The 25,161-nt window shown below is 46.0% G+C and overlaps 1 protein-coding gene across 6 annotated transcripts in view; it reads left to right on the forward strand.

Annotated features, from left to right (window-relative positions):
* The window catches only part of CACNA1C (calcium voltage-gated channel subunit alpha1 C), a 583,432-nt gene that overhangs the window by 114,686 nt on the left and 443,585 nt on the right, over positions 1-25,161 (forward strand). The window contains exon 1 of one of the 6 annotated variants that reach the window (XM_040436676.1): positions 172-1,059. The exons of the other annotated variants lie outside the window; for them this stretch is intronic. Within the exon in view, the coding sequence (XP_040292610.1) occupies positions 1,011-1,059 (49 nt within the window). The 5' untranslated portion in view covers positions 172-1,010. Of the gene's footprint in view, positions 1-171; positions 1,060-25,161 lie in introns of those variants that run through there. 6 annotated transcript variants of the gene reach the window in all.

Here is a 25,161-nt window from a genome sequence, read left to right on the forward strand (position 1 = left end):
CGGGTCCCCGGCACTGATGGTGGGGCCCCCCGGGAGCGGGGCCCCTCGGTGCTCGGACCTGTGGCAGCGGGGAGCGGTGGGGGAGTATCCGCCGCTGGGCTGGGGGAGGAGGTGGAGGAGGAGGCGAGCGCTCAGTCTCTCTCCCCCTCTCTCTTCCTCTGCAGAAACGGCTGCTGCCAACAGAGAGCACTCGGTGCGGCTTCAGCATGTCTCCCCCCGGCTCCACCGCCGCCGCCGCTCCAGCCTGGGGGGCCCAGAGCCCACCCTACTGACCGCGCCAGGGATGCCAGACACTCGCCTAGGGGCTTTGCTACAATAATGGGGATCAGGTAATCTAACCCCCCAACAGCAGCGAGGATCAGGGGGAGGTTACAGAGACCCCCACCACTGGAGAGAGACCCACAACTCCTTCATCTCTGGAGAAATAGGAGACTGCACCTCATCATTGGACACAAAGCCCCCATCATTCCTGGAGACAACCCCTCCAATCGCAGGACATCCTCACAACCTGTGGAGAAGAGCCCCCCTTAACTCATTTGGCACCCCTCCATCATTGCTGGACACATACACCCCTAGTACAGGGGACACCCCCTCCCACAATCATACTTGTAAGCACTCCCCCAATTATCACTGAACAAAGACCCCCCCCCCCCCCCAATCCCTGAGGAGAGACCCCCTAGTTTTATCAGGAAGGCACTCCCCCCATTGAGGTAGAATCCCCCTCAATAACTGCAGACAGCCCCCACTTTACTTGAGACAGTCCAGGACCTGCACTATAGAGAGAACCCTGAAATTACTAGAGATACCCCCTCCCCCCAGACACCCCTCCTTGCCTTCCCTAACTAATAAGACTTATTCCTTCATCTGGGCTCCCAGCCCATAGCTGGACACGGCCCCCCTGTCTGCGGACCACCCTGGACAGAGCTCTACGTCTCGGTAAGGACTCCCCATCTCTGGTGGACGAGGCCTTCTTTAAAGGATTAACCTGGAACCTTTATTTCTGGTCGTAAATGGTCAATGAAAGCCGAAGGATGTATATCCCCGAGGGAGACCACCAAGGTGAGAAGTCCAAGACCATCTTGATTCATCACCAGTCCTAGAGGTGCCCATCATCATCATCATCATCTCATGTGTGGTCCTAGAGGTACTGGTCATGTCTTCTGAGCTCCACAGGTCATTGTAAATAGAGGTGGCTGCTTGGGTCCAAGTGGTTGTCATTGTCATCATTATCATCACCCACTGGGGGGGTGGCTGTCCTCTATGTTGGATCCACAGGTCCTCAGTGACGTGATCTCTGTTGGGATTGCGTGGGGGGGGGGGGGGGTGTTAAGATTTAGGGTGTTGTTTGTGTTCTGCAGCCCCCACCCATACAGTGGTTAGGAGGCTACCTTTTCTGAGGGCCTGCTAGAGGATAGTGGTTGTGGTTTAGGCCTGGGCAGGTTAGCTGAGGTGGTCACACTTATAATGTCCTATATTACGTGGATAATTATGTGGCCGCTGATTTGTCACTTCCCAGTGGTGGACACTATGGTCATGTTGAGTGTGACTAATGGACATGACCCTTTGGTAAAAGACCTTGCACGTCAGATCCCTCATCCATACCCTCCATGGTCCACTCCACTGCCCCTGAAACACCTCCATGGTAGCCCAGAGTAATACCCAGGACTGAGGTTGGGCGCCTAGGGAGGGAAGTGACTGATTTGTGAAGGATAACGCTCATCATATTCTCAGATCTTCATCCTGTTACTGCATTGACATAAACCTCATTGCTTTCATCAGCTGACGGTGGGCAGAGTAACCCCTTAGTGCCAGCAGCAGCTCCCCCCCTCCCCTTGGCGAACATAGGGAGTGTGCAGGATAGTGTTTGGGGGGGGGGGGGGGGGGGTGTCGTTACAGATAACATTATCCAGAGACACCTGGGTGATTTCCAGATTTGGAAATACTCACTGCCCCTCAGCTATGAAGACACAGAGCAGGGCCTGCAGATTTAACCCATCCTGTGCTGCATTCCCCTCATCCCACCATTACCCTACATTATCGGGTTAGTTACCATGTGACAGGAGATCAGTTTGCCCCCTCATTAGGGCATAATTCACAGCAATTAGTACGTGTACCCCCACTTCCTATGATATTCTGTAGGTGTAGTTATATTTTGAAGCTTTGTTGCGTTTTTGTATCTGGAATCATTGTCTCGGGGGGTGGGGGTCATTACTTTGCTTTCTAATCTCTCCTGAATGAGGACCACACGTGGCAGGGTGAAGGTTTTCGTGTAGGGTTGGTTGCTGGGGTCAGTGACCTCATGTCTGTTTTGCAGGCAGCTCATAATTCGGAGAGGAGGAAACAAATGTGTGAATATTACAGTCTGAGCTAAACACTCAGAAGGGGGTTGTCTTCCATGGGTGGTAGGGTAAAATATGGCGGCGCAAAACATACGCCATTTTTACAGGCGTGACAGCGGCAGTCATAAAGGTCGTGTGGGGCCCGTAAGGGCAATACTGCAGCATACTAAGATTATATGTAAAATGCCGGATGCTTTTTACAGGCCACGACTAGCGCTCAGGCGTCTCTATAGAACGCTTCAACAGGTGCCATGTATGTCACACTGTGCCACGAATGGCGCCAAGATCTTACGTGCCATAGAAACAGTTCCCAATGTGTCCGTATCTGGAGAAATCAATGATCTCTTCTACAATTAGAATTTATCTTACGTCGAAGAAGGAGCCGCCGCCGCCGCTTCCAGTGCGGGAATTTATAACCTTAATTTTAGATCTTGCAGCTGAAAATTCTGGCCTTTAAGTCTGCATGCATCTTATTAATCCAGCACCAGAGGAGGACGGCCCAGCACTTCTACATATTAGGACACTTTATTGAGGTCTTTAGATATTTATTATTCTATTTATTTATTTTTTGTCTGATGTTTCCAAACAGAAAAAAAATATTTTATCAAAATGTAAAATAAATAAATAAATACAAAATATTAATTTGTTACTTTTATGAGCAAAAGCATAACAAGTCCACCTTGTCCTCAGAGGACGTTGTGAGGATTACAGTCAGGCGAACCGTATTCTTAATTTTTTTGCGGTTCGCAAACCACAGGTCCTCAAGATGGATATACCGGCTGTTCGCAGCCACAAAACGGAGAAGAATAGGACATGCTCTATAATTTGCGGCATGGCCACACAGATGCAGACAGCACACGGACGGCATCTGCGTGCTGTCTGCATTTTTGAGGCGGGTCGGACACGGAGCGAAAATACGGTTGTGTGAATGATGCCCAAATTGGGTACTTATTAATTGGCTGGCTTGTATTCAGATACAGTACAACATTTGTTGATAGGACTTTACTAATACCCAAATCAGTTCTGGGTATAAGGACTCATGCACACGACCGTATGCAGGATCCGCATCCAATTCGTATTCCTATTCTTTTCTGTAGGTCTGAAAAAAAAAAGGGACACGCGGATGTCATTTGTGGGCGGTATGTCCGTTCCGTGAATTATAGCACACTCTGTTTTGCGGTTGTGAATAGTCATTTCTAGTGATGGGAGTGAGTAAAATGCATCCGTATTTTGTGGATCCGTGGTTTGTGGACCGCAATACGGACGTGGTCATGTGCACGAGGACTTAGTTACATATTGCTTGTCCCTGATCCGGTGTGATTCACATCTATGTAAAAATAATAAGAACATCTACATCCCTTCGTGTTAAAAAATGTCATTACACATTGTTCTAGTTTCTTCTGCAGTTTAATGAGGATTTCGGATAGATATGACAGTTTTTTATTCTCCGTCGTTAGCCTATAGGATGCTGGAACGCTGAAACTTTTTTGACTCTAATGAGTGAGCGTTACCTTGGTAACTGATATGGTTAATATCTCACGGTTAAGATGACGTAACCTTAAACTGTGCTTAGGACTGCGGAAAAAGTGATGAGATTAGATTAAAAAAATTGGAAATATCCATCTGGTCCTTGAAAAAAATCTGAAAAAAAGAAAAATATGAAATGTTGGTATTTACATTTGTAAAAGCCATCACCATTGCTCGCACTGTAATGCTTTGCGTACTGCCATCCACCTGTTAACAGTACCCGCTCGTGCCCAGGAGGGGTCATTTATCATGTGCTTTTTTTTTCCACAATAAAAAGATAGCCTCAGGAATGAGAGTCAGCCCCATCCCGGAAACCTATAAAAAAAACATACAATGCGTCTGCCAGAATATTTATCATGTCAAACCTGAAGGGAATTTATATTTTTTATTTTTTTAGATCCTATAGATACTATGGAAGACATCAACCTCAGTAAGATTTCCTTTCCATTTGGAAATTCTACTTTTTTTCACACCCCCGGTGTTGCCTGGATACACAGATCCCTTAGAGCAGGAATAGAATCGCATTGAAACAAAAAGTTCTAGACTGATTTCAATCCTATATGGTATGGAGTTGCGTAACAGAGGAAAAAACACAAACCAATCTCCGTCGTAATGGCAGGGTTACATTTCTTGATGGCCTAAAAAAAAGCGCGGGATATGGGGTGTGGCAGGCGTATTATCGAAATGAAATGTTGTACTTCTCATAAAATTTGCAGTTTACAGTTGTGTGTCAGAAGGTCACATGTGCTCTTTTGGAGCCGCTGAACAGAGCCCAGAGGGGTCACTTCTCATGGTCTTTGACAAGTAACCCCACCCAGAATTATTGTTGCCCTCATTACTTTGGCCAGTAAAATCCAACATTGTCCTTGCAATTTTCTCTCATAATTGGATGCCTTAAAGGGGTTATCCAATTTCAAGAAACCTCCCCCCACATGTGCCGGGCCCCTCACCGGAAATATACTTACCACGCTCCCGGTGCCGCTCTGGTTCCCCGCACTGCTGCTTCTCCCTGTACATGGATGAAAACATCCGGTGTCGGGGGGAGCAGCCAATGGCAGACGGGGACGAGCCTCCCTAGCATGACCCATGATGCTAGGGAGGCTCGTCCCCGTCTGCAAATGGCTGCTCCCCCCGACACCGGATGTTTTCATCCATGTACAGGGAGAAACAGCAGCGGTGGTGCGGGGACCAGGAGCTGAGCGGGGTAAGTATATTACTGGTGAGGGGCCCAGCATGTGAGGGGTAGGGGGGTTCTTGAAATTGGATAACCCCTTTAAGCCTCATTCACACATCAGTGTTCAACGGACGGGTGCTGTCCATGTTCTCCACGGACAGCACACGTTCCCATTTATTTTAATGTGTGTATTCAGACATCAGTGTTTTAGCACGGTCCATGTTTTTGGCACGGATGCATGCTCTATTTCGTCCATGTTCACGGATCCATCACGCCCATTATAGTCTAAGGGCCCATAAAAGCCATGGATGCAAAACAGATGCCATCCGTGTTGCATCAGTGTTTTACAGATCATTAGGAAGAAATGCTTTGAAAATTATTTTTCAGTTGTTCAGTGTCAGTGAAAGACGAATGACACACGGACAGCAAAAAACGGACACACGGGACCAACACAGATCCATCACGGCCAGCTTCACGGATGCATCACTGACCACCTGCTCACAGATTTGAGCCCTGACACGGACATGTGAATGAGGCTTTAGGGTGAGGCCAATCAGTGCTGCGGATGGGCGTGGCTTGCCGATTGCAACCAGCTGCACCGTCTGGTCTCACCCCCACTTTGATTTTCCACCTCTTTACATCAGGTTGTTTTTTAGGTCCAAGATTCTGTGCTGACTTATTACTTAATATATCATTATAGCATTTGTGGCTTCATTTTTACTGATACAGAGCGTAGACATGCTAAAATTCATCTTCCTGCAACCACCACTAGGGGGAGCCCACTGTGTGTGTGTGTACATATATATATATATATATATATATATATATATATATACAGATCACTTTAGTCCTCTGTGCTGCCTCCGGTGTCTCCATGTTCTGGTCCCTGCAATGTGGCTTCATCAGCGATGTGACCGCTGTGGCCACGTCACCACAGAAGCCAGTTATTGGCTGCAGTGGGACATGAGACTGTGCCCATGCTGCACTGATAATAAGCACTGTAGGGACTGGAACATGGAGACACTGGAGGCAGTGGGAGCACTATATGCAAGACTTGCAGAAATATGCATCTCTCTCAGACAATAGATGTGCCACAGGAGTTAAACACCCCATTAAATCCCGTTGCGGCACATTCGATATATGTCATTACCTGTAAGCAATGTAGAAAACAATAAGTTGTTTCCACTACTCGATCATTACCCAAACGGATATCAGAACATGTGAATGATATAACTAGTATTACAACTAGAAGCATATAACGTCATTTTTTATGAGCAACATGAAGGTGATATGACCCACTTCTGTGTTCAGGGATAAAAACAAATGGAAAGAGATTCCTCAGTGGTTGATACCTTTTAATGTGTTCAGGGATGTGAGTGTGTGTTCAGACCACAAAGGGGGGGGGGATTGGACACCACCTCCCCCCAAAGTCTGCCAAAGGGAATTGTATTATTTAAAACACGTCCTCTAAGTGGACTGAATGTATTTTAATTACTATGAAATCATATATGCATTCATGTGCACAGGTTGTTTTTTGTTTCAGTATAATCTGATAGACTATGTTACCCGAATGGGTTAACTTAGTATGTCCTATCAGGCTATGCTACCAGAATGGGTTAATTCCCAATTAGGTGTAACCAAAAAATGGAGATCGTCTTATTCCCCCCCCTTAAACAAGTGTATGTCAGCTTTTGTTTTACACCATGGCTAAGGATAGCATGCGTCTGTCAGAAACGCGTAGGCCATGATGTAATACTTGGATGCTAATGTGATCTAATAAAGGATAAGATTTTATGGACGTGCTGCTGGATTTCCTCTGTTTGCTATGCTGTATCCATAGCTGAAGCACCGTCCCATACGCATGGTCAGATACATTGAACCTACAGGCTTGGTGAGCTGGACTGGCTTTCCTTTTCTTATGTACTTGGCACCAGAGGCAGCGCAGAGGACCGGAGTGGTGGGGAGCAGGTAAGTATAAATCCTTAGCTTAGGGGGGCAGGCTGCTGGCACTTTGTAAAATGTCATTATTACTAGAGAACCCCTTTAAAGTGGATAATAAATCTGTCTTTAGAAAACATGTAAGCTCCCTCTAGTGGTGGCTGGATGCAGACAGAATTTAAAGTGGCATTCCAGTAGCAAGTTGTCTCCTAACCACTGTATAGGGAATAATAACGGTTAGATTTGTGGGGTTCTGACTGATGGAAACCACACTAATCACAAAAATGGGGCCCTGTGGCTCCAACCCTCTGCTATTTCATTCTAACTCTATGGGACTGTCAGAAATAACTGTACTTGCCAGTCCCATAAATGGAGTGTACCTGAATTCAGATGAGGAACACGGGATATTCTCACGGACCAGTGGACAGAGGATAACTTGTTACTGGAATACCCTTTAATCATGTATCTCGGACTATGAGTGGGTAAGGCCACATGTATACGCTGCAGATTTGACACAGTGGACACACCAGAATTCTGCAGCAGCAGTTAATTCCAAATTGTCTGGATTTTGGCAAGGAAATCTTCACAGAAATGCTGCATATTTCGCCCTCTGCATTGCAAATCGGTGGCAGGAATTAACATATGACGATTTAATATCAGCTCCACATTTCAACTTACCTGGATTTTTCAGCGGAAATTTTCAGCAGCGTGTGTATTCACTTCGGATTTTCTGCAACCTGCAACATGTAAGCCACATGTGGCCGTACCCTAATAAGACACAGGGGATTTGGTGCACCATATCAGAAATTCGGAGCTCTGTCCTCCCCATATCCTCACCTATCAGACAATGGGGGCATATCCTAGCAATATGCCCCCATTGTCTCAGATGAGACATCCCCTTTAGGGCTAGGACTTCATGGCGATCTTGGCTGAGACGTCTGATGGCTGTGTAGCCAGTGATCTGAAGAGGTTTTCAGGTTGACTTCCAAGTTGCTGCGACCCCAGAATGACAAAAAATCCAGCGCTGCTGAATTCTGGGGTCGCAGCAACTTGCAAGTCGTGCCGCAACCCCATTCAGTTTAGTGGTGGTTGTACAATGAATGTTGCAGCTAAGATCGCTGCTGTGTAGCCCCAGCCTTCAGTGCATCACCCCATCAAAGCTGCTCCCACTAAATTGCCCTTCCCCCATTGGCCGCCCCGGACCATATTCATATTAATGAAGAATGGCTGAAAAATCTAAATTGTCTATTTTGATTATTCTATACTGGGTAAACCTAAGAAGTTTAATAAGACCTTTCAGTTTTATTCCCCCTCTTATAACACAAGGTCATCTGACCATACTTGGCATTGCGTGATCACTATGCACAGATGCCCCTTCAGTTATGGTTGACGTCTCCATTTTTTGGCAAAATTCCTGTACGAGACGCAGGAGGGGGAGATCAGCGGCTCAGTGATGATTACAGGTTCGGCTGTGATTAATTAGGGATATTTACTAAACATGACATATTGGAGGACACAGATAAGGATGTGCTCTATTAGTGTGCACAGGGACGGGCCTATCGAACAAGCAGATGTTTTCTGCGATGCATGAAAATAATCGTGTCCAAAGTATTACTCGTATCATAGGGATGGTGGAGTCTGTATATCCTATATGTGCAGGGGCATACACAGATCTCATGGCAACTCCCTTGCCCCGCAAAGTTCCCCAGTACACGTGCATCAAACATTCCTAGCCAAAGCATAAAGCAACGTGAAGAGACCCAACTTTTTGACCAATTTACACTTTTTTTTATTCACCAGAGGAAATTTTAATCAAAAGAATTTTTTTTTTTTTAAAAAGTCACCCTCCGTCTCGGAACAGAAACGGAAACACAACGGAACTCAAAAACGGAACAAGGGATCCGTGAAAAACAGACCGCAAAAAACTATAAAAGCCATACGTTCGTGTGAACTAGGCCTTAGAGAAAGTGGAACAGGTGCTTCATTAATATGGCGCTCATTGTGAACATCATATTTCTCAATGTATTTACAGACAACCCTCCATAAAGCTCTATATCTGCAGTTATTATAAAACTGTAGGGGGGAAGGGGGGCACTGCATAGTAATTTATACAGTAACCATTGACTGCAATGGAAGCTGTAAAAATCTATTTGCACTGATCTCCCCCTAGTGGTGGCTGCATGAAAACGCAATGTTTTCATGTCAGAAACAAAGAAGTTCAGCGCTGGGCCCCTTTACCCCTGAATGTCGTAGCAGTCACGTGGTCTGCATTCATGGAAGGTATGCCACTGTATATGTGCCATGGTAGAAGTCAATGGAACAGCATTTACTGATATCAGCCACTTTAGACTTTGTTGGCCCCTTAAAGTAGACCACAGGATTGGTGATAAATGTACGATCAGTGGGATTGCCAAAGGTCACAAGAATGGGGGTCTCCAGGGGTTGACTAGCGCGGTAGTGTGCTATGGGACTGACGGAGATAACTGAGAACTGTACTGGACTATGTCTAAAAGTCCCATAGACTGGGAATGGAGTGGTGGTAACGCATGTGCACTTTCACTCCATTCACGCAGGGGATTCACTGACCCCTGTTCTTGTGATTGGTGGGCCCCCATCAATTACACATTTATCACCTATCCTGTTGATAGGGATAAATGTTGCTTCTTGTAAAATCCCTCGTATACTTTTTGACGAAAATTTTAAAAATAACGCACCAAGAAGGAGATGTTGGAATGGAAAGAAACTTTCTATGTGTGAATGTAATGATATATGTAAGAGGTTACAATACTAGAGTGAAAGGATACGTTAATTGGAAGGAGGCTCTAGTGTCCTGCGGGACCTCCTCTAGCCTGGATACAAGATGAGATATGGGTTAGACATGGAGGCATACAGGTTCTGTTTGGTATCTTGTGGCACATTTGCCCACCGATGTTGCAGCCGGGCCTGTAGATCCTGCAAACTCATAGGTTGTCAAAGCTGGCGTCCCTGCTGGTCCCATAAATGCTCAATTGGCGATAAATCTGGCCACCAAACAGGCCAAGAAAGTGTTGTAATCTGGTGGAGACATTTCTGAGAAACCCTAGCTGTGTGTGGGCGAGCATTATCCTGCCGAAAAAAATGGAAGCCCTGCCATCAAAGGCAACACATGTGGCCACAGGATGTCCTGCACATATCACTAAGCTGTTAGTGTCCCTCGTATCACTACTAGGGGTGAACCAGCATTTGGGGCAGTGTGTCGTTCCACAGCAAAGGTCGGATTGAAGTGCTCACCATGAGGCCTCCATACTCAAAACCGACCGCTAAAGAGGATATAGTTCCAGTCCATAGCAGTCCAGGTTTCACGTACACTCCCAACTTCCAACACCACCTCAGTCAAAACGGCCTTGATGGCAGGTAATTTGTCGATCCAACCATCCTGCTTCTCTCAGTCCAAAGTCTGATAGTTGGGCAAAATGTCTTCGGTTGCATCATAGAGGCATGTCTACCAGTTAACAATCTCTTACCAAGAGGTACACTACCCACAAGTAGCCTCTGAGAGCCTTTTTTTTTTTACTGGGCAGTAAGGGAAACAGTTTTACGCCCTCTTGTGGCAAGACCCGTGTCTAATCAGACCTCACCTGTAATCTTTTACATATCTGCCTGAGATATAAATGCATGCTGAGTTTTGCAGCAATCTGACATTTCAGATGGGGGATACTCATGTTTGGGCGCTGTCCCAGTGTAGAATAGACAGCACCTTGATGAACAGTGACCTATTATAATCAGTGGCCCAACTGACATGGCTCATTTTCTTCATAGACCATTGCAGCCGTTGTGGTACTTACGTTTTTGGTGTAGTTTTGATGCAGTTTTGCTGCAGAGTCTGCACAACAGGTCAATTTCGGCGTGGAATGAAAAAGCAAAGTGTACATGAGATTTGTCTAGTCTCATATACTTTGCTGGTACTATATTATTTACACTGCGGTTATTGCGCACGAGAATCCGTGCAGAAAAACCATGCTTAATCCACAACATGTACAGGTAGCCTAGGGGGGCGGGGGGCTGTTTTTGTCTCGGCTCCTAACTGACAACGTAGGTTAGTCAATTTAGGGCTCATTCAGGCGATTGTATGTTTGTGTTCGCATCCGGAACTTACGCAGACCCATGCAATTGCGGACAAGAATAGGCATTTCTGTCATAGGGCTGCCCTTTCTGTTTTGCAAAATGCGGAATGCACACGGCCAGTATCCATGTTTTGCGGATCTGAAATTTGCGGACCGCAAAAACGGATGCGGTCGTCTGACTGAGCCCATAGTGGAGACATTTGAACTCGCTAGTTTAGCTTTGGTAGAGCTACGCAATAGAGAGAACATGGCTGCAACGGGGGAGGGGAACCAAGTGTGAGGAAAGTTTATATTTTATATTGTTTATATCCTCAGATTCCTTTCTGTAGAGCAGTGGCTTCCAACCTGTGGTGCTACAGCTTTTTATAAGACTACAACTCCCAGCATGCCCTGACAGCAGCAAGCTAGTTGATGGACAGCTGAATGGGAAGTGACAAGCACTTTAGTGGGCTGGAAATGTATTAAGCGCCGGTTGTCACTTTCTCCTCTTCCCCTTGGCAGCTCATGCGCCTATTTATTCAACTCCTCCCGAGGGATGATGGGAAGGAAATAAAAGGGATTTGGTAAAAACTATGTAACAAGTTGGAGTTGCCCTTTAAGGCGGCAGTCATTTACATGTCATGCCATAAAATGGAATCCAGACATCAATATTATCAAACCTCAGAAGGTCGTCGCTGTAGAAACCGGCAGCCGTCATCTGGCCAGTACATATGGCGGCCTACAGTGTGTTTACAGAAGCCAGGCCTTCTCTCTACTCAGGAAGATGGACAGCGAAGTGACAGTCCACAGCTGTGTGCCAGATGTAGAGGGGGTACTGCATTATGGCCGGATCCTATAGACTTTTCTGCAGGTAGGTCATATCTGCTGGCGTCTTGTTGCTAGGCAACAGCATAGACATAGGCAACATGGCTGCACTGGTGACTACCACACTGGAATAATTACCGTGTTTCCCCGAAAATAAGACCTACCCCGAAAATAAGACCTAGCCCTATTTTGCAGGGTTTTGGGAGTAGGGCTTAAATATGAGCCCTACTCCAAAAATAAGCCCTAGATGAATTTTATATTTATGGATTCAGCAGCTCAGGAGCGCTCACTAATGGCTCCTGAGCTGCCAGGGCGGGTGGGCAGGACCTCGGCACTTTCCCAGCTGATCGGAGGCGGGCAGGAGTTACGGTACAGCAGCGCAGGCTGCCAACACTTAGCCTTCAGTGAAGTCGCTAGCCCGCGCATACATCGCGGCTGGCGGCTTCACTAAATGCAAAATTATGCCGGCAGCCGCGCTTCCATCTACGGTACCGAACGGGTACATCGCTGGGCAGGCTGGACGGCTTCTCTACCCTGTACTGCCGCCTGCCCGCACGTTCTAACTTACCCCTACCGTAGCTGAATGATGTCCTTCTCCTCTCTGCTGCCTGGAGCTGGAGGTGCTGATTGGTGGTGAGTGCGTCCTGCTCCCTCCCCCGCCTCCACCAATCAGCACCCTGTCATCTCTTGCGCCGGATCTCCCTGGTAACGTAAAGAAATGTGGCATTGCCTGCCAGAGTACTGTACCGGTATCATACCGTAGTACTGTGCCACCCACTGTGATTATACTGTATTTGAATAAATAAGCCCTACCCTGATAATAAGCCCTAACCCTATTTTCGGAGAAAAAATTTATATAAGACCCTGTCTTATTTTCGGAGAAACACGGTATGAGTATAACATCTGGCCTCATCCTCTGCTTTGCATCGCCATAACTGCGTCATGTGGTGTTTAGTTGCTGTGTCTTTTTCAACAGGTTGCTATGCAGTCATTTGCATAGCAACCATCGCAAATGTGGCACCATTTCTGAGGGCCTGATGCAGGAAGGTGTTCGCGTTGCCAGCAGCAACAATCAGAGCATTTCAAACAATTTGTCACCCAGTTGGCTGTCGTGGGTGACGCTAACACTTGTTGCTATGGGCAACAGGCAGTTTCCCCCCCCCCCCCTATGCTTGTATGTTGATTCGTATACATCAAGTTCCTATTTTTGGGCAGCACGCTCTTTATTTGTGCCTTGCTGGCCCTTTAATACTTAGGAAGTATACCGAGCTATTGATGATTGACACTGTGCAGATGCTGCAGAAGCTCTTAGCAATGATTAACCGCTACGCCAGGGATGATAGACAGCTCTGTTTGCCCCAGATTTGATGGATCTGTGTGATTATCAGCCTCACCATTGTGTGTATAGGAGACTTGCCGAGACATCTGTGCAGGCGAGAATTAATTGCCTAGCAGTGGGAAGCATTGAAGATTCACACGCTGCAGTGCAGCCGGCGAGAAGAACCTGTGTCCTGAGTGAAGTGGGTCACGCTCCCAGCTCTGCATGTTCTATGGCTGCATTGCAGTGAGCTACTCTGTCGACCGGGGGACAGGCGGCACACAGCTGTATGTAATCCAGTGCCCACCTTCCATGCTAATTACACGCCCCCTATAAATAATTGCTCCGTTATCTCTTTTCCTGTTACTCTCAGGGGTAAATATTATTGATGCTGCAGCACGGCACATTACCGGTCTGGCCCTTTAAATGTGCCCGCTGTGAAATATTGGAGCATCCGACGTGGCGCTCATCGATAGTAACATCCAAGCTCTGAGGTAACCGGGAGTCTGTGCCTCCTCTCGATCTGCAGTGGTTATGTAACTGCCATGCTCCGGATAAATACAGTGTATCAGGGCAGCGTTGCAATCAGCGCCTGAAAATGTCGCTATGCAAACCTCCCCTCATTCTGGAATCCTTAGGGATCATTTCCATAAATTCCTTCATCATTTTTTATTTTTTTTGTATGAATTGTATTTATTTTTTCATTGTAGTTTCGGTGATTGCCTTATCGTAAGTGGAAAATACCATATGTCACTGGATAGTGGACGCCAAGGATTCTTAAAGTGCTATGACCTTAGAAAGGTCACTACAGGCTGCACTATGAATCTCACCGGGAGAGCCTGAAGTGGTGGCTCCTGAGCGGCTGGTGAACTACAGATCTCAGCAATTCCTGCAGAGACCAGCCTCCCAACATGGTGAAAAATGTCAACAATGAAAGAGGACCTGTCCATTCTTCTGAAATGTTTATTTTAGTACATACGCTTCATAAAATAATTATTCCGGAACATCTTTTATTAGAACTGTGGGGGTCATTTATAAACGGAAAAGCCACTTTTGTGGCGTATATCTGGCGCAGATTCCGTTGCACGCCCTGTTGCGGCATGATCTATGACTTCTCTGCTTTTGCCAGGTCTAAAAAAGGGGCAACCGGCAGGCCCATCTTATTCATCATTTTCTATGCCTGGTTTAGGCGTATAAAATGGTCTAAATGTAAGACAGCAAGGAAGCGGTCTTACATTTATAAGTGGCAGTGGAAACGCCGAAGTTATGTAGAGCCCGGCGCCTCTTCATAACTTCGCAATCCAGCGCAGGGGCTTATTAAGACCGGTGTCTAAAACGCCGCTCTTAATAAAAGTGCCACTGTGTGTTGTGCCGTTACTCTGTTATTCCTCCTAGGAATATTTAAAAAAAAAATTAACTAGTTGTGGGTGTGTCTTTGTACAACTTGCCACTGTCTGACTGTGCCAGACTGTGTAGGGTCACAAACCTTTGACAAGGGGGAATAGTCAGGGCACAGTCACACGGTGCCACCTTATGGCCGAGTCCAGAGAATCATATTTACTAATTAGAACAGTATTGTTTATTCAGTATTCATGGATAATGGCCGTATGGTAACCCACAAAACCGTGCATCCATTAACAATGAATACAGAAGAAGCAGTCCCAACCACAGCAGAGGAATAACAGAGGAACGCACAACATAGAGTTAAGAGAGAAGATCCTCCGGCATTGTTATTGCAGGGAGAATACAAGACGTTGCTAAAACAGCATGTTAGTGGAGGTGACAGGCCCTCTTTAAGGCCTCTTTCACATGAAGAATACGGATTGGCTCCGGATGCGTTCAGTGAAACTCACACTATTTTGCAAGCAAGTTCAGTCAGTTTTATCTGCGATTGTGTTCAATTGTTCCGTTTTTTCCACGCGGGTGCAATGAATTTTGATGTGTTTTTCACGCGCGTGATAAAAAACTGAAGGTCTACAAACAACATCTCTTACAATTTTATCAGTGAAAAACGTACTGCATCCGCACTTGCTTCCGGATACAACGCGTTTTTACTGAAGCCTCATTCACTTCTATGGGGCCAGGGCTGCGTGAAAAACGTAGAATATAGAACATAGGCTACATGCACACAACCATATGTGTTTTGCGGTCCGCAAATTGCGTATCCGCAAAAAAAAACTTATTACATCTGTATGCCATCCTTTTTTTTTGCGGATCTATTGTAACAATGCCTGAAACGGACAAGAATAGGACATTTTATATTTTTTTTTGCTGGGCTAAGGAACGGACATACTGATGCGGATAGCACACGGTGTGCTGTCCGCATTTTTTGCTGACCTATTGAAATCAATGGTTCTGTATCCTATCCGCAAAAAAATCGGAACGGACACGGAAACAAAATACGTTCGTGTGCATGAGGCCATACTGTGATTCCCACACAACGCAGAACTGATGTGTGAAAAAAAACTCGCTTGTGTGAAGGGGCCTAAAGGTTCTTTTACACGGGCTGATTTAGCAGGCAGTTATCAGGAATGAAAAACGTTTCTGATAAGACTGGGGCTACACGGAAATCTTGATCGCAACATTGGGCGACCAAAGATCACTGTGTAGCGCTGCAACCGCTGAGCTGAATGGCATGGCAGTGACTGGCAAGTTGCCCTGAACACGACCCCAGGCTCGCAAAAAAAAAAAAAAAAGCAATATTTATTTTCCCAAATTCTCAAATCTGCTTAGTTGTAGAGCTCCGCCTATATCTTTCCATAGATTTGCCATTCAGGAGTCCGGTAAAGATGGATGAGAAGTCCTGAGAGATAGTAATCATATTAGGTATTAGTCACAACTCCATACTGATCCATAATAAGACAGATTGGCCATTCATTAGTAATAATCCATCCTCCAGCCAGTGTTCTATTTGGGAGCCTGGGAAAGCTGGGTGGCAGCACTCATGGACGCTACAATGGTGGCCATCTTGATTGACATTGAGCTTCCCCATATCCATGATATAATGGCTCATGCACACCACTGTATGTATTTTGCAGCAAAACTTGGATCCGCAAAAAATACGGATGACCTCTGTGTGCATTTCGCATTTTGCGGAAAGGAACAGCTGGCCACAAATCCCCTAATAGAAAAGTACTATCCTTGTCTGTTATGCGGACAATAATAGGACATTAACTATTTTTTTGAGGAAAGGACATGCGCGGACAGAAATGATTGGTTCCGCATACAGGCGCAAAAAGAAAAACGGAACGGACACGGAAACAAAATACGTTCGTGTGCATGAGCCCTAAGGCTGATTATAAATAACCTTAAAGGGGTTCTCCAGGAATTAAGAAAATTAAAATACAAAAATATTACTTTATTATACAGGGAGTGCAGAATTATTAGGCAAGTTGTATTTTTGAAGATTAATTTTATTATTGAACAACAACCATGTTCTCAATGAACCCAAAAAACTCATTAATATCAAAGCTGAATATTTTTGGAAGTAGCTTTTAGTTTGTTTTTAGTTTTAGCTATTTTAGGGGGATATCTGTGTGTGCAGGTGACTATTACTGTGCATAATTATTAGGCAACTTAACAAAAAACAAATATATACCCATTTCAATTATTTATTTTTACCAGTGAAACCAATATAACATCTCAACATTCACAAATATCATTTCTGATATTCAAAAACAAAACAAAAACAAATCAGTGACCAATATAGCCACCTTTCTTTGCAAGGACACTCAAAAGCCTGACATCCATGGATTCTGTCAGTGTTTTGATCTGTTCACCATCAACATTGCGTGCAGCAGCAACCACAGCCTCCCAGACACTGTTCAGAGAGGTGTACTGTTTTCCCTCCTTGTAAATCTCACATTTGATGATGGACCACAGGTTCTCAATGGGGTTCAGATCAGGTGAACAAGGAGGCCATGTCATTAGATTTTCTTCTTTTATACCCTTTCTTGCCAGCCACGCTGTGGAGTACTTGGACGCGTGTGATGGAGCATTGTCCTGCATGAAAATCATGTTTTTCTTGAAGGATGCAGACTTCTTCCTGTACCACTGCTTGAAGAAGGTGTCTTCCAGAAACTGGCAGTAGGACTGGGAGTTGAGCTTGACTCCATCCTCAACCCGAAAAGGCCCCACAAGCTCATCTTTGATGATACCATCCCAAACCAGTACTCCACCTCCACCTTGCTGGCGTCTGAGTCGGACTGGAGCTCTCTGCCCTTTACCAATCCAGCCACGGGCCCATCCATCTGGCCCATCAAGACTCACTCTCATTTCATCAGTCCATAAAACCTTAGAAAAATCAGTCTTGAGATATTTCTTGGCCCAGTCTTGACGTTTCAGCTTGTGTGTCTTGTTCAGTGGTGGTCGTCTTTCAGCCTTTCTTACCTTGGCCATGTCTCTGAGTATTGCACACCTTGTGCTTTTGGGCACTCCAGTGATGTTGCAGCTCTGAAATATGGCTAAACTGGTGGCAAGTGGCATCTTGGCAGCTGCACGCTTGACTTTTCTCAGTTCATGGGCAGTTATTTTGCGCCTTGTTTTTTCCACACGCTTCTTGCGACCCTGTTGACTATTTTGAATGAAACGCTTGATTGTTCGATGATCACGCTTCAGAAGCTTTGCAATTTTAAGAGTGCTGCATCCCTCTGCAAGATATCTCACTATTTTTGACTTTTCTGAGCCTGTCAAGTCCTTCTTTTGACCCATTTTGCCAAAGGAAAGGAAGTTGCCTAATAATTATGCCCACCTGATATAGGGTGTTGATGTCATTAGACCACACCCCTTCTCATTACAGAGATGCACATCACCTAATATGCTTAATTGGTAGTAGGCTTTCGAGCCTATACAGCTTGGAGTACGACAACATGCATAAAGAGGATGATGTGGTCAAAATACTCATTTGCCTAATAATTCTGCACGCAGTGTAAATATATTCTCAAATACCATTAGTTATAATGGCTCGTTTTGTCTGGGGAGCAATGAATAGGAGAAACAAAATGGCAGCTGTCCTATTAGTACACACATAACCTGTCCTAATCGCACAGCAGGGGAAGTTACTTCACAACACTGAGGTAAAAGCTGCCTCATCCTCCTCTCCTACTTGTCAGGGATTATGATCCTGAATACAGATGATAAGATCTTCAGCTGAATCTCTGTAGGAATGGATGAGGAGACATGAAGTACAGAGAGGAGGTGGGAATGTGGCTGTGTCCTGCTATGTGATTAGGACAGGTTTTGTGTGTACTAACAGGACGGCGGCCTTTTTTATTTCTCCTAATGATTGCTCCCCGGACAAAACAAGGCATTATAACTAATGAAAGATATTTGGGAATATATTTATAATAAAGTAATATTTAGGTATTTTCCCATTTTCTTAATTCGCGGAGAACCCCTTTAATCATCATATAATAGGATCTGCATATGTCTAATAGAATTTGTGTTGCAGTTCCTTACCATTTTCAAGACCTCTGATGTCATCTCCCATCTGATTTTGTGACAGGAAAAATGCTGGAAACTTCGGGGAAGATTTATCAAACTAGTGTAAAGGGAAACTGGCTTAGGCTACTTTCACACTAGCGTTTACATTTTCTGGTATTGAGATCCGTCATAAGGTCACAATACTGAAAAAAAACGCTTCTATTTTGTCCCCATTCATTGTCAATTGGGACAAAACGTAACTGTACAGAACGGAATGCTCTAAAATGCATTCCGTTCCGTTTGGTTGTGTTCCCATACCGGAGAGCAAAGCACAGCAAGCTGCGGTTTTCTTTCCTTCATGGGATGCGGAGCAAGATGGATCCGTCATGACCCACAATGCAAGTCAATAGGGACGGACCCGTTTTCTCTGACACAATAGAAAACTGATCCGTTCTCCGTGGACTTTCACTGGAGTTCATGACGGATCCGTCTTGGCTATGTTACAGATAATACAACCGGATCCGTTCATAACTGATGCAGATTGTTGTAACGGAAGCGTTTTTGCTGAACCCTGACAAATCCAGCAAAAACACTAGTGTGAAAGTAGCCTTAGTTGCCCATGACAACCAATCAGATTCCACCTTTAATTTTCCAAAGGAGCTGTAAAAAATGAAAGGCGGAATCTCATTGGCTTTACATTAGTTTGATAAATCTGTCCCTTTATCCCCTGCAGGGATCATCTCTACTGGTTTGTGATGTAGCAATAAGCAACATGGCAGCACTGGTGACCACCATGCAAAAAAAAATTAGCACAGCTGTGAGGCACGTGGGAGATGGTAGAACATCTAGCTCTGGGGTAAGATGAACATGGCTCATCCTCGGAAGTAGGATGTACCTATAGGTCAGCTTTGTATTGCATTATGAACTCAGGCTTGTGGTGGTGTCTAGTTACTGACTTGCTTGGATTTTTTTTTATTTAGCAGGGTGCCAAGTAGTCATTTGCATGACCACCATATCAAATGTATCATAAAATATCTCCCATCTGATTTTGCGACAGGGAAGACATTGGAAATTTCATCCCCTGCACTTCCACTTTCTTATAGGATTCACTATTCTGCTGGTGGAGTCACTGTGTATATACATTACTTATACTTTGTTCTCTGTCTTGACCCTTTTGACAATTGGTCCTTAAATAATTTCCTCTCTATAAGGGCTCATGCACACAGCCATTGGCTGTTTTGCGGTCCGCAAATTGCGAATCGCCAAAACATGGATACCCGCCTAGTGCATTCCGCATTTTACAGAACACCTGGCCCCTAAAAGAACATCCGTATCCTTGTCTGTAGTGCAGATGGCATGGAATAGACGTACGGATGCGGACCCAAACCATGGTCACGTGTATGAGTCCAAATGCAGATGTGTTTGGTGAATTTACGTTGTGTGATGGAGAATGTCTGTAATGTAGTTTTATAATGTATTATGATTCAATTCCACAAAGTTTTTAAGAAGTCTGATTGCTGCTAATGAATGGAAACATCCCTGTTTAAGTACAATCCTGATACTGAAACACTTGTCCTGAGATAATACAGCTGAGGGGTTGTTACAGTCGTATCCAGTCCAGATATTCCTCCTCTGTGAAGTCTCTGGATGTAAACAAGAATGTTACCATTCACTGACCACAAGAAGAGATCTTGAAAATTGTGAGGAATCCATACACCATTGGTTCAATACAAAGTAGCAGATATGAGCAATCATTTACGGAGAATTTCCCAGAAATCTTTAGTAAGGCCTCATGCACACGACAGTATTTTTTCACGGTCCGCAAAACAGTTTTTTTTTTTGTGGTCCGCAAAACGGATTTCCGTTGTTCAGTGATCCGTGACCGTTTTTTCTTCCGTGGGTCTTCCTTGATTTTTGGAGGATCCACGGACATGAAAAAAAAAAGTCGTTTTGGTGTCCGCCTGGCCGTGCGGAGCCAAACGGATCCGTCCTGAATTACAATGCAAGTCAATGGGGACGGATCCGTTTGACGTTGACACAATATGGTGCAATTTCAAATGGATCCGTCCCCCATTGACTTTCAATGTAAAGTCAGGAGTTAATATACCATAGGATCAGAGTTTTCTCCAATCCGATGGTATATTTTAACTTGAAGCGTCCCCATCACCATGGGAACGCCTCTATGTTAGAATATACCATCGGATTTGAGTTAGATCGTGAAACTCAGATCCGACAGTATATTCTAACACAGAGGCGTTCCCATAGTGATGGGGACGCTTCAAGTTAGAATATACTGAGAACTGTGTACATGACTGCCCCCTGCTGCCTGGCAGCACCCGATCTCTTACAGGGGGCTGTGATCCGCACAATTAACCCCTCAGGTGCTGCACCTGAAGGGGTTAATTGTGCATATCATAGCCCCCTATAGGAGATCAGGGGCTGCCAGGCAGGAGGGGGCAGACCCCCTCCCTCCCCAGTTTTAATATCATTGGTGGCCAGTGCGGCCCCCCCCCTCCCTCCCTCTATTGTATTATTTTCATTGGTGGCACAGTGTGCGGCCCCCTCCTCCCTCCCTCTATTGTATTATCATTGGTGGCCAGTGTGCGCCCCCCCCCCGGCCCCCCCTCTATTGTATTAATATCATTGGTGGCCAGTGTGCGCCCCCCCCCCCCCCCCCCCTTCCCGATCATTGGTGGCAGTGGAGAGTTATAAGCATCATACTTACCTGCGAGCTGCGATGTCTGTGACCGGCCGGGAGCTCCTCCTACTGGTAAGTGACAGGTCTGTGCGGCGCATTGCTTAATGATCTGTCACTTACCAGTAGGAGGAGCTCCCGGCCGGTCACAGACAGCGCAGCTCGCAGGTAAGTATGATGCTTCTAACTCTCCGCTGCCACCAATGATCGGGGGAAGGGGGGGGGCGGGGAAGAGGGGAGGCCGCACACTGGCCACCAATGATATTAATACAATAGAGGGGGGGGGGGCGCACACTGTGCCACCAATGAAAATAATAGAATAGGGGGGGCGGGGGGGCCGCACACTGTGTCACCAATGAAAATAATACAATAGAGGGGGGGCGGGGGGGGCCGCACTGGCCACCAATGAAATTAAAACTGGGGGGGGGGAGGGGGGTCTGCCCCCTGCTGCCTGGCAGCCCCTGATCTCTTATAGGGGGCTATGATATGCACAATTAACCCCTTCAGGTGCAGCACCTGAGGGGTTAATTGTGCGGATCACAGCCCCCTGTAAGAGATCGGGTGCTGCCAGGCAGCAGGGGGCAGTCATGTACACAGTTCTCAGTATATTCTAACTAGAAGCGTCCCCATCACTATGGGAACGCCTCTGTGTTAGAATATACTGTCGGATTTGAGTTTTCACGATCCGTCTGTATGAAAGTAACCTACGGCCACGGATCAAGGACGCGGATGCCAATCTTGTGTGCATCCGTGTTCTTTCACGGACCCATTGACTTGAATGGGTCCGTCAACCGTTGTCCGTCAAAAAAATAGGACAGGTCCTATTTTTTTGACGGACAGGAAACACGGATCACGGATGCAGCTGCAAAACGGTGCATTTTCCGATTTTTCCACGGACCCATTGAAAGTCAATGGGTCCGCGAAAAAAAACGGAAAACGGCACAACGGCCACGGATGCACACAACGGTCGTGTGCATGAGGCCTAAAAGAGATGAAGAAGTCATTATTCTGGGAGACAGGACCGTCTAACTCCCAGAATCTCCTGCTCTGGTAAACATGGCGGCCTGAGGAGCTTCTCTTTCACGACCTGTCAGCCCGACTCTGCCACTGCTTCCCATGACTCCCATCTACCAGGCTCTCGTTGCTCTGAGAAAGCTCCAAATTCTCAAAACTGAGAGCCATCCATCGCCTCAGGGGTTAATTCCCAGGCTCTGCTCCAGACCTGTGGGAACGGCCGAGACGTTTCCATATTATAAACAGCTCAGAGACCAGCGTCTGGGGTACGGGTGCGTCTGTGAGAGGAAAATGGCGCAAGGATGTGACAATGTATGACTCTGGGAAAGCTGGGTGATGGCATGTGTATGTCCTAATGGTGGCCATTTTGGTAGTCACCCAGCTCTCCTAGAAGAATTTGACAGACGTGGGGCATGAGGATGTACGTGTACTGGGGCTCCGAAAGGCAGCACGCTCGACCCTTTCTTTTTCACATTGAAGATATGACCCACACACTATATATATATATATATATATATATATATATATATACATACACATATACATACACATATACATATATAGTGGGCATTCCTCCCTAGGTCATCAGCCAGGAGACGGCAGCAGTGCCCGGCAGAGCTCTTATCATGCCGGGCGCCTGTCTGCAGCAATACCATGAGCATTCAGCGAGGATAACCCTATTTGGTAAAGTGAACAAGAGGCCAAGAGAGACAGTTCCCAGCTGTATACACACGTCCCCAGAGAACGCCAGACAGCGAGTGGCATGGGAACATCCATTCCGGGGCCAGGAGACCAATGGGCTGTATGGTTAACCCTATACGTGCCACCACTAGGCAGGTCATTGCTGTTTACAGACCTTGCTTTCGCAGCCAGATGTTCTGTGTAAAAGCAATGACGGCCAACGCGTTCCGATTCTCGCAGTGTCTTATGACCCAGTGCTCCTTAGCGGGTATCTCTATGGCGAAAAGGACCTTAAACATATCAGCACTTACATTTTTATTTTGATTGTGGCACCGCTTTGCCATGAAATGCGTAGTTATGGCATCTTTTTTTTTTTGCGGGCGAGAGGGGAATTCACTTCTCAGCCGGACATAATATTCCTGTATGAACCAACCCCCCTAAGTCTTGGCAGTGCCCAGTGCCAGCTCACACTGTTCCTGCAGTTCTCCAGATGTTGCCTTCCTCCCTTCCCCCATCTGGAGATTTATCCGTAAGATGCTAGAGGGGCAGATGGCGGAGGCAGGAGAGTTGTGATTCTTTCCCGTCCTCCGAGCCTGATCCTGCACCATGGTCGCCGCATCTCGTACACACGTTTTCTGTGTCATTCATATGTCTCAGCGTGGTCTCCATTCTGTGCAGCAGGAGTGTGGGCTGCTATGTAAGAGATTTAACAAACTACTACACAGCGCGGTTTAGACTTCATGAGATCGTTGCCGACCTGGGATTCACAACGCGTTTCACTTCGTGCGCTTGTAGCTCTTTAACCCTTGCAGCTGCAGAATACTTGCGACCTTAGTGGATTTTTTTTACTTAAGTGGTTATGGAGAGGCTAGGGTCACATAATGCAACTTTTTGCAATTTGAGTAACGCCATTTTTCCTTACACGACAGAGGTCCCCCCCCCAATATTTTTTTTCTTTATCGTCACACAATCCCACATATGGCAGAACATCCCCCATCTGGACAGGATTCATAGCTGTGTTCCACCAGGTCTACTTGGATTATGAATAGAATGCTAGAATGGGTCAGAACAAATAGAAATAGGAACGTTTTATAGGGTTTTTGGAAAGCTGGGTCACAGCCTTTAGGAGGAATGCTGTAAGCACAGTTGTAGGATTAGATTGAAATGTAGAGCAGCATAAGAAATCACCAGGGAAGAAGGCTCCTGGATCCGTCATGTTAGATTCTGTCGCTGCAGAAAGATATTGGAAATCACAGAGTGATAATTCCTGACATCTCCTGCCGGCTCCATCCAAGACGTGATGTGATGGAGATTGCAGATCAGCCGCAGCTCAGCACATGGATAAAGACGACTCTCATCTTGTCCTATGCACATAGACGTGGAGGAATTTATACTGTGAGGATAGAGGAATCCTACCTCTGCCCAGTTTTACCAGGGGAAACGCGGTATAAGAATAACATTTCTATAAACAGTAAACGGCTCTGGTTTATCCTTGCTTATATTACACATCAGCTCAGTTTACATCTATACAGTATATATAAAGAAGGACGTATATATGTGTGTATGTATGTTCAAAAACGCACCAACGATTTCAACGAAACTTGGTATACACATCCCTTGCTACCTGTAAAGAAATCTTGTGTGGGTCTCCGCTCTCTAGGACGTACCGTTCATGAGATATTCCCAAAAAATTACCTGCATTAGCCAATACAAAATCCCCCAACTGCCATACACACGGTCACATGTCCCTTACCAGCCAATAGAAGCTCGCAGGCCCTTAGTCTACACATACACACAGTTTTACTCCAGGTTTCCATAACAACCCAGCCATTTTTCTTCACTGCTGTAGGTCAGCTTTAGGCTAGGGCTACATGACGACAATAAGTCGCACGACACGTAGGACACAACTACACTGCTACATGTGTCGCGCGACATTGATGACGCACCAATGCGACTGTCGTGTCGCAGTATGTCACGTCGTAGTGCGACACCATAGCCTATCATTATAAAAGTTGTTGAGACAAAATGTTGCACGACACATGTCGTCGTGTAGCCCTAGTATTAAAGGGGCAGGGCGCTGTGAAGGTCACTGTTAAAGGGGGGGGGCTGTGGAGGTCACTGTTAAAGAGGCGCTCACTGTGGATGTT

The sequence above is a fragment of the Bufo bufo genome, chromosome 1 (assembly GCF_905171765.1).
Source record: "Bufo bufo chromosome 1, aBufBuf1.1, whole genome shotgun sequence".
Classification (NCBI taxonomy): domain Eukaryota; kingdom Metazoa; phylum Chordata; class Amphibia; order Anura; family Bufonidae; genus Bufo; species Bufo bufo.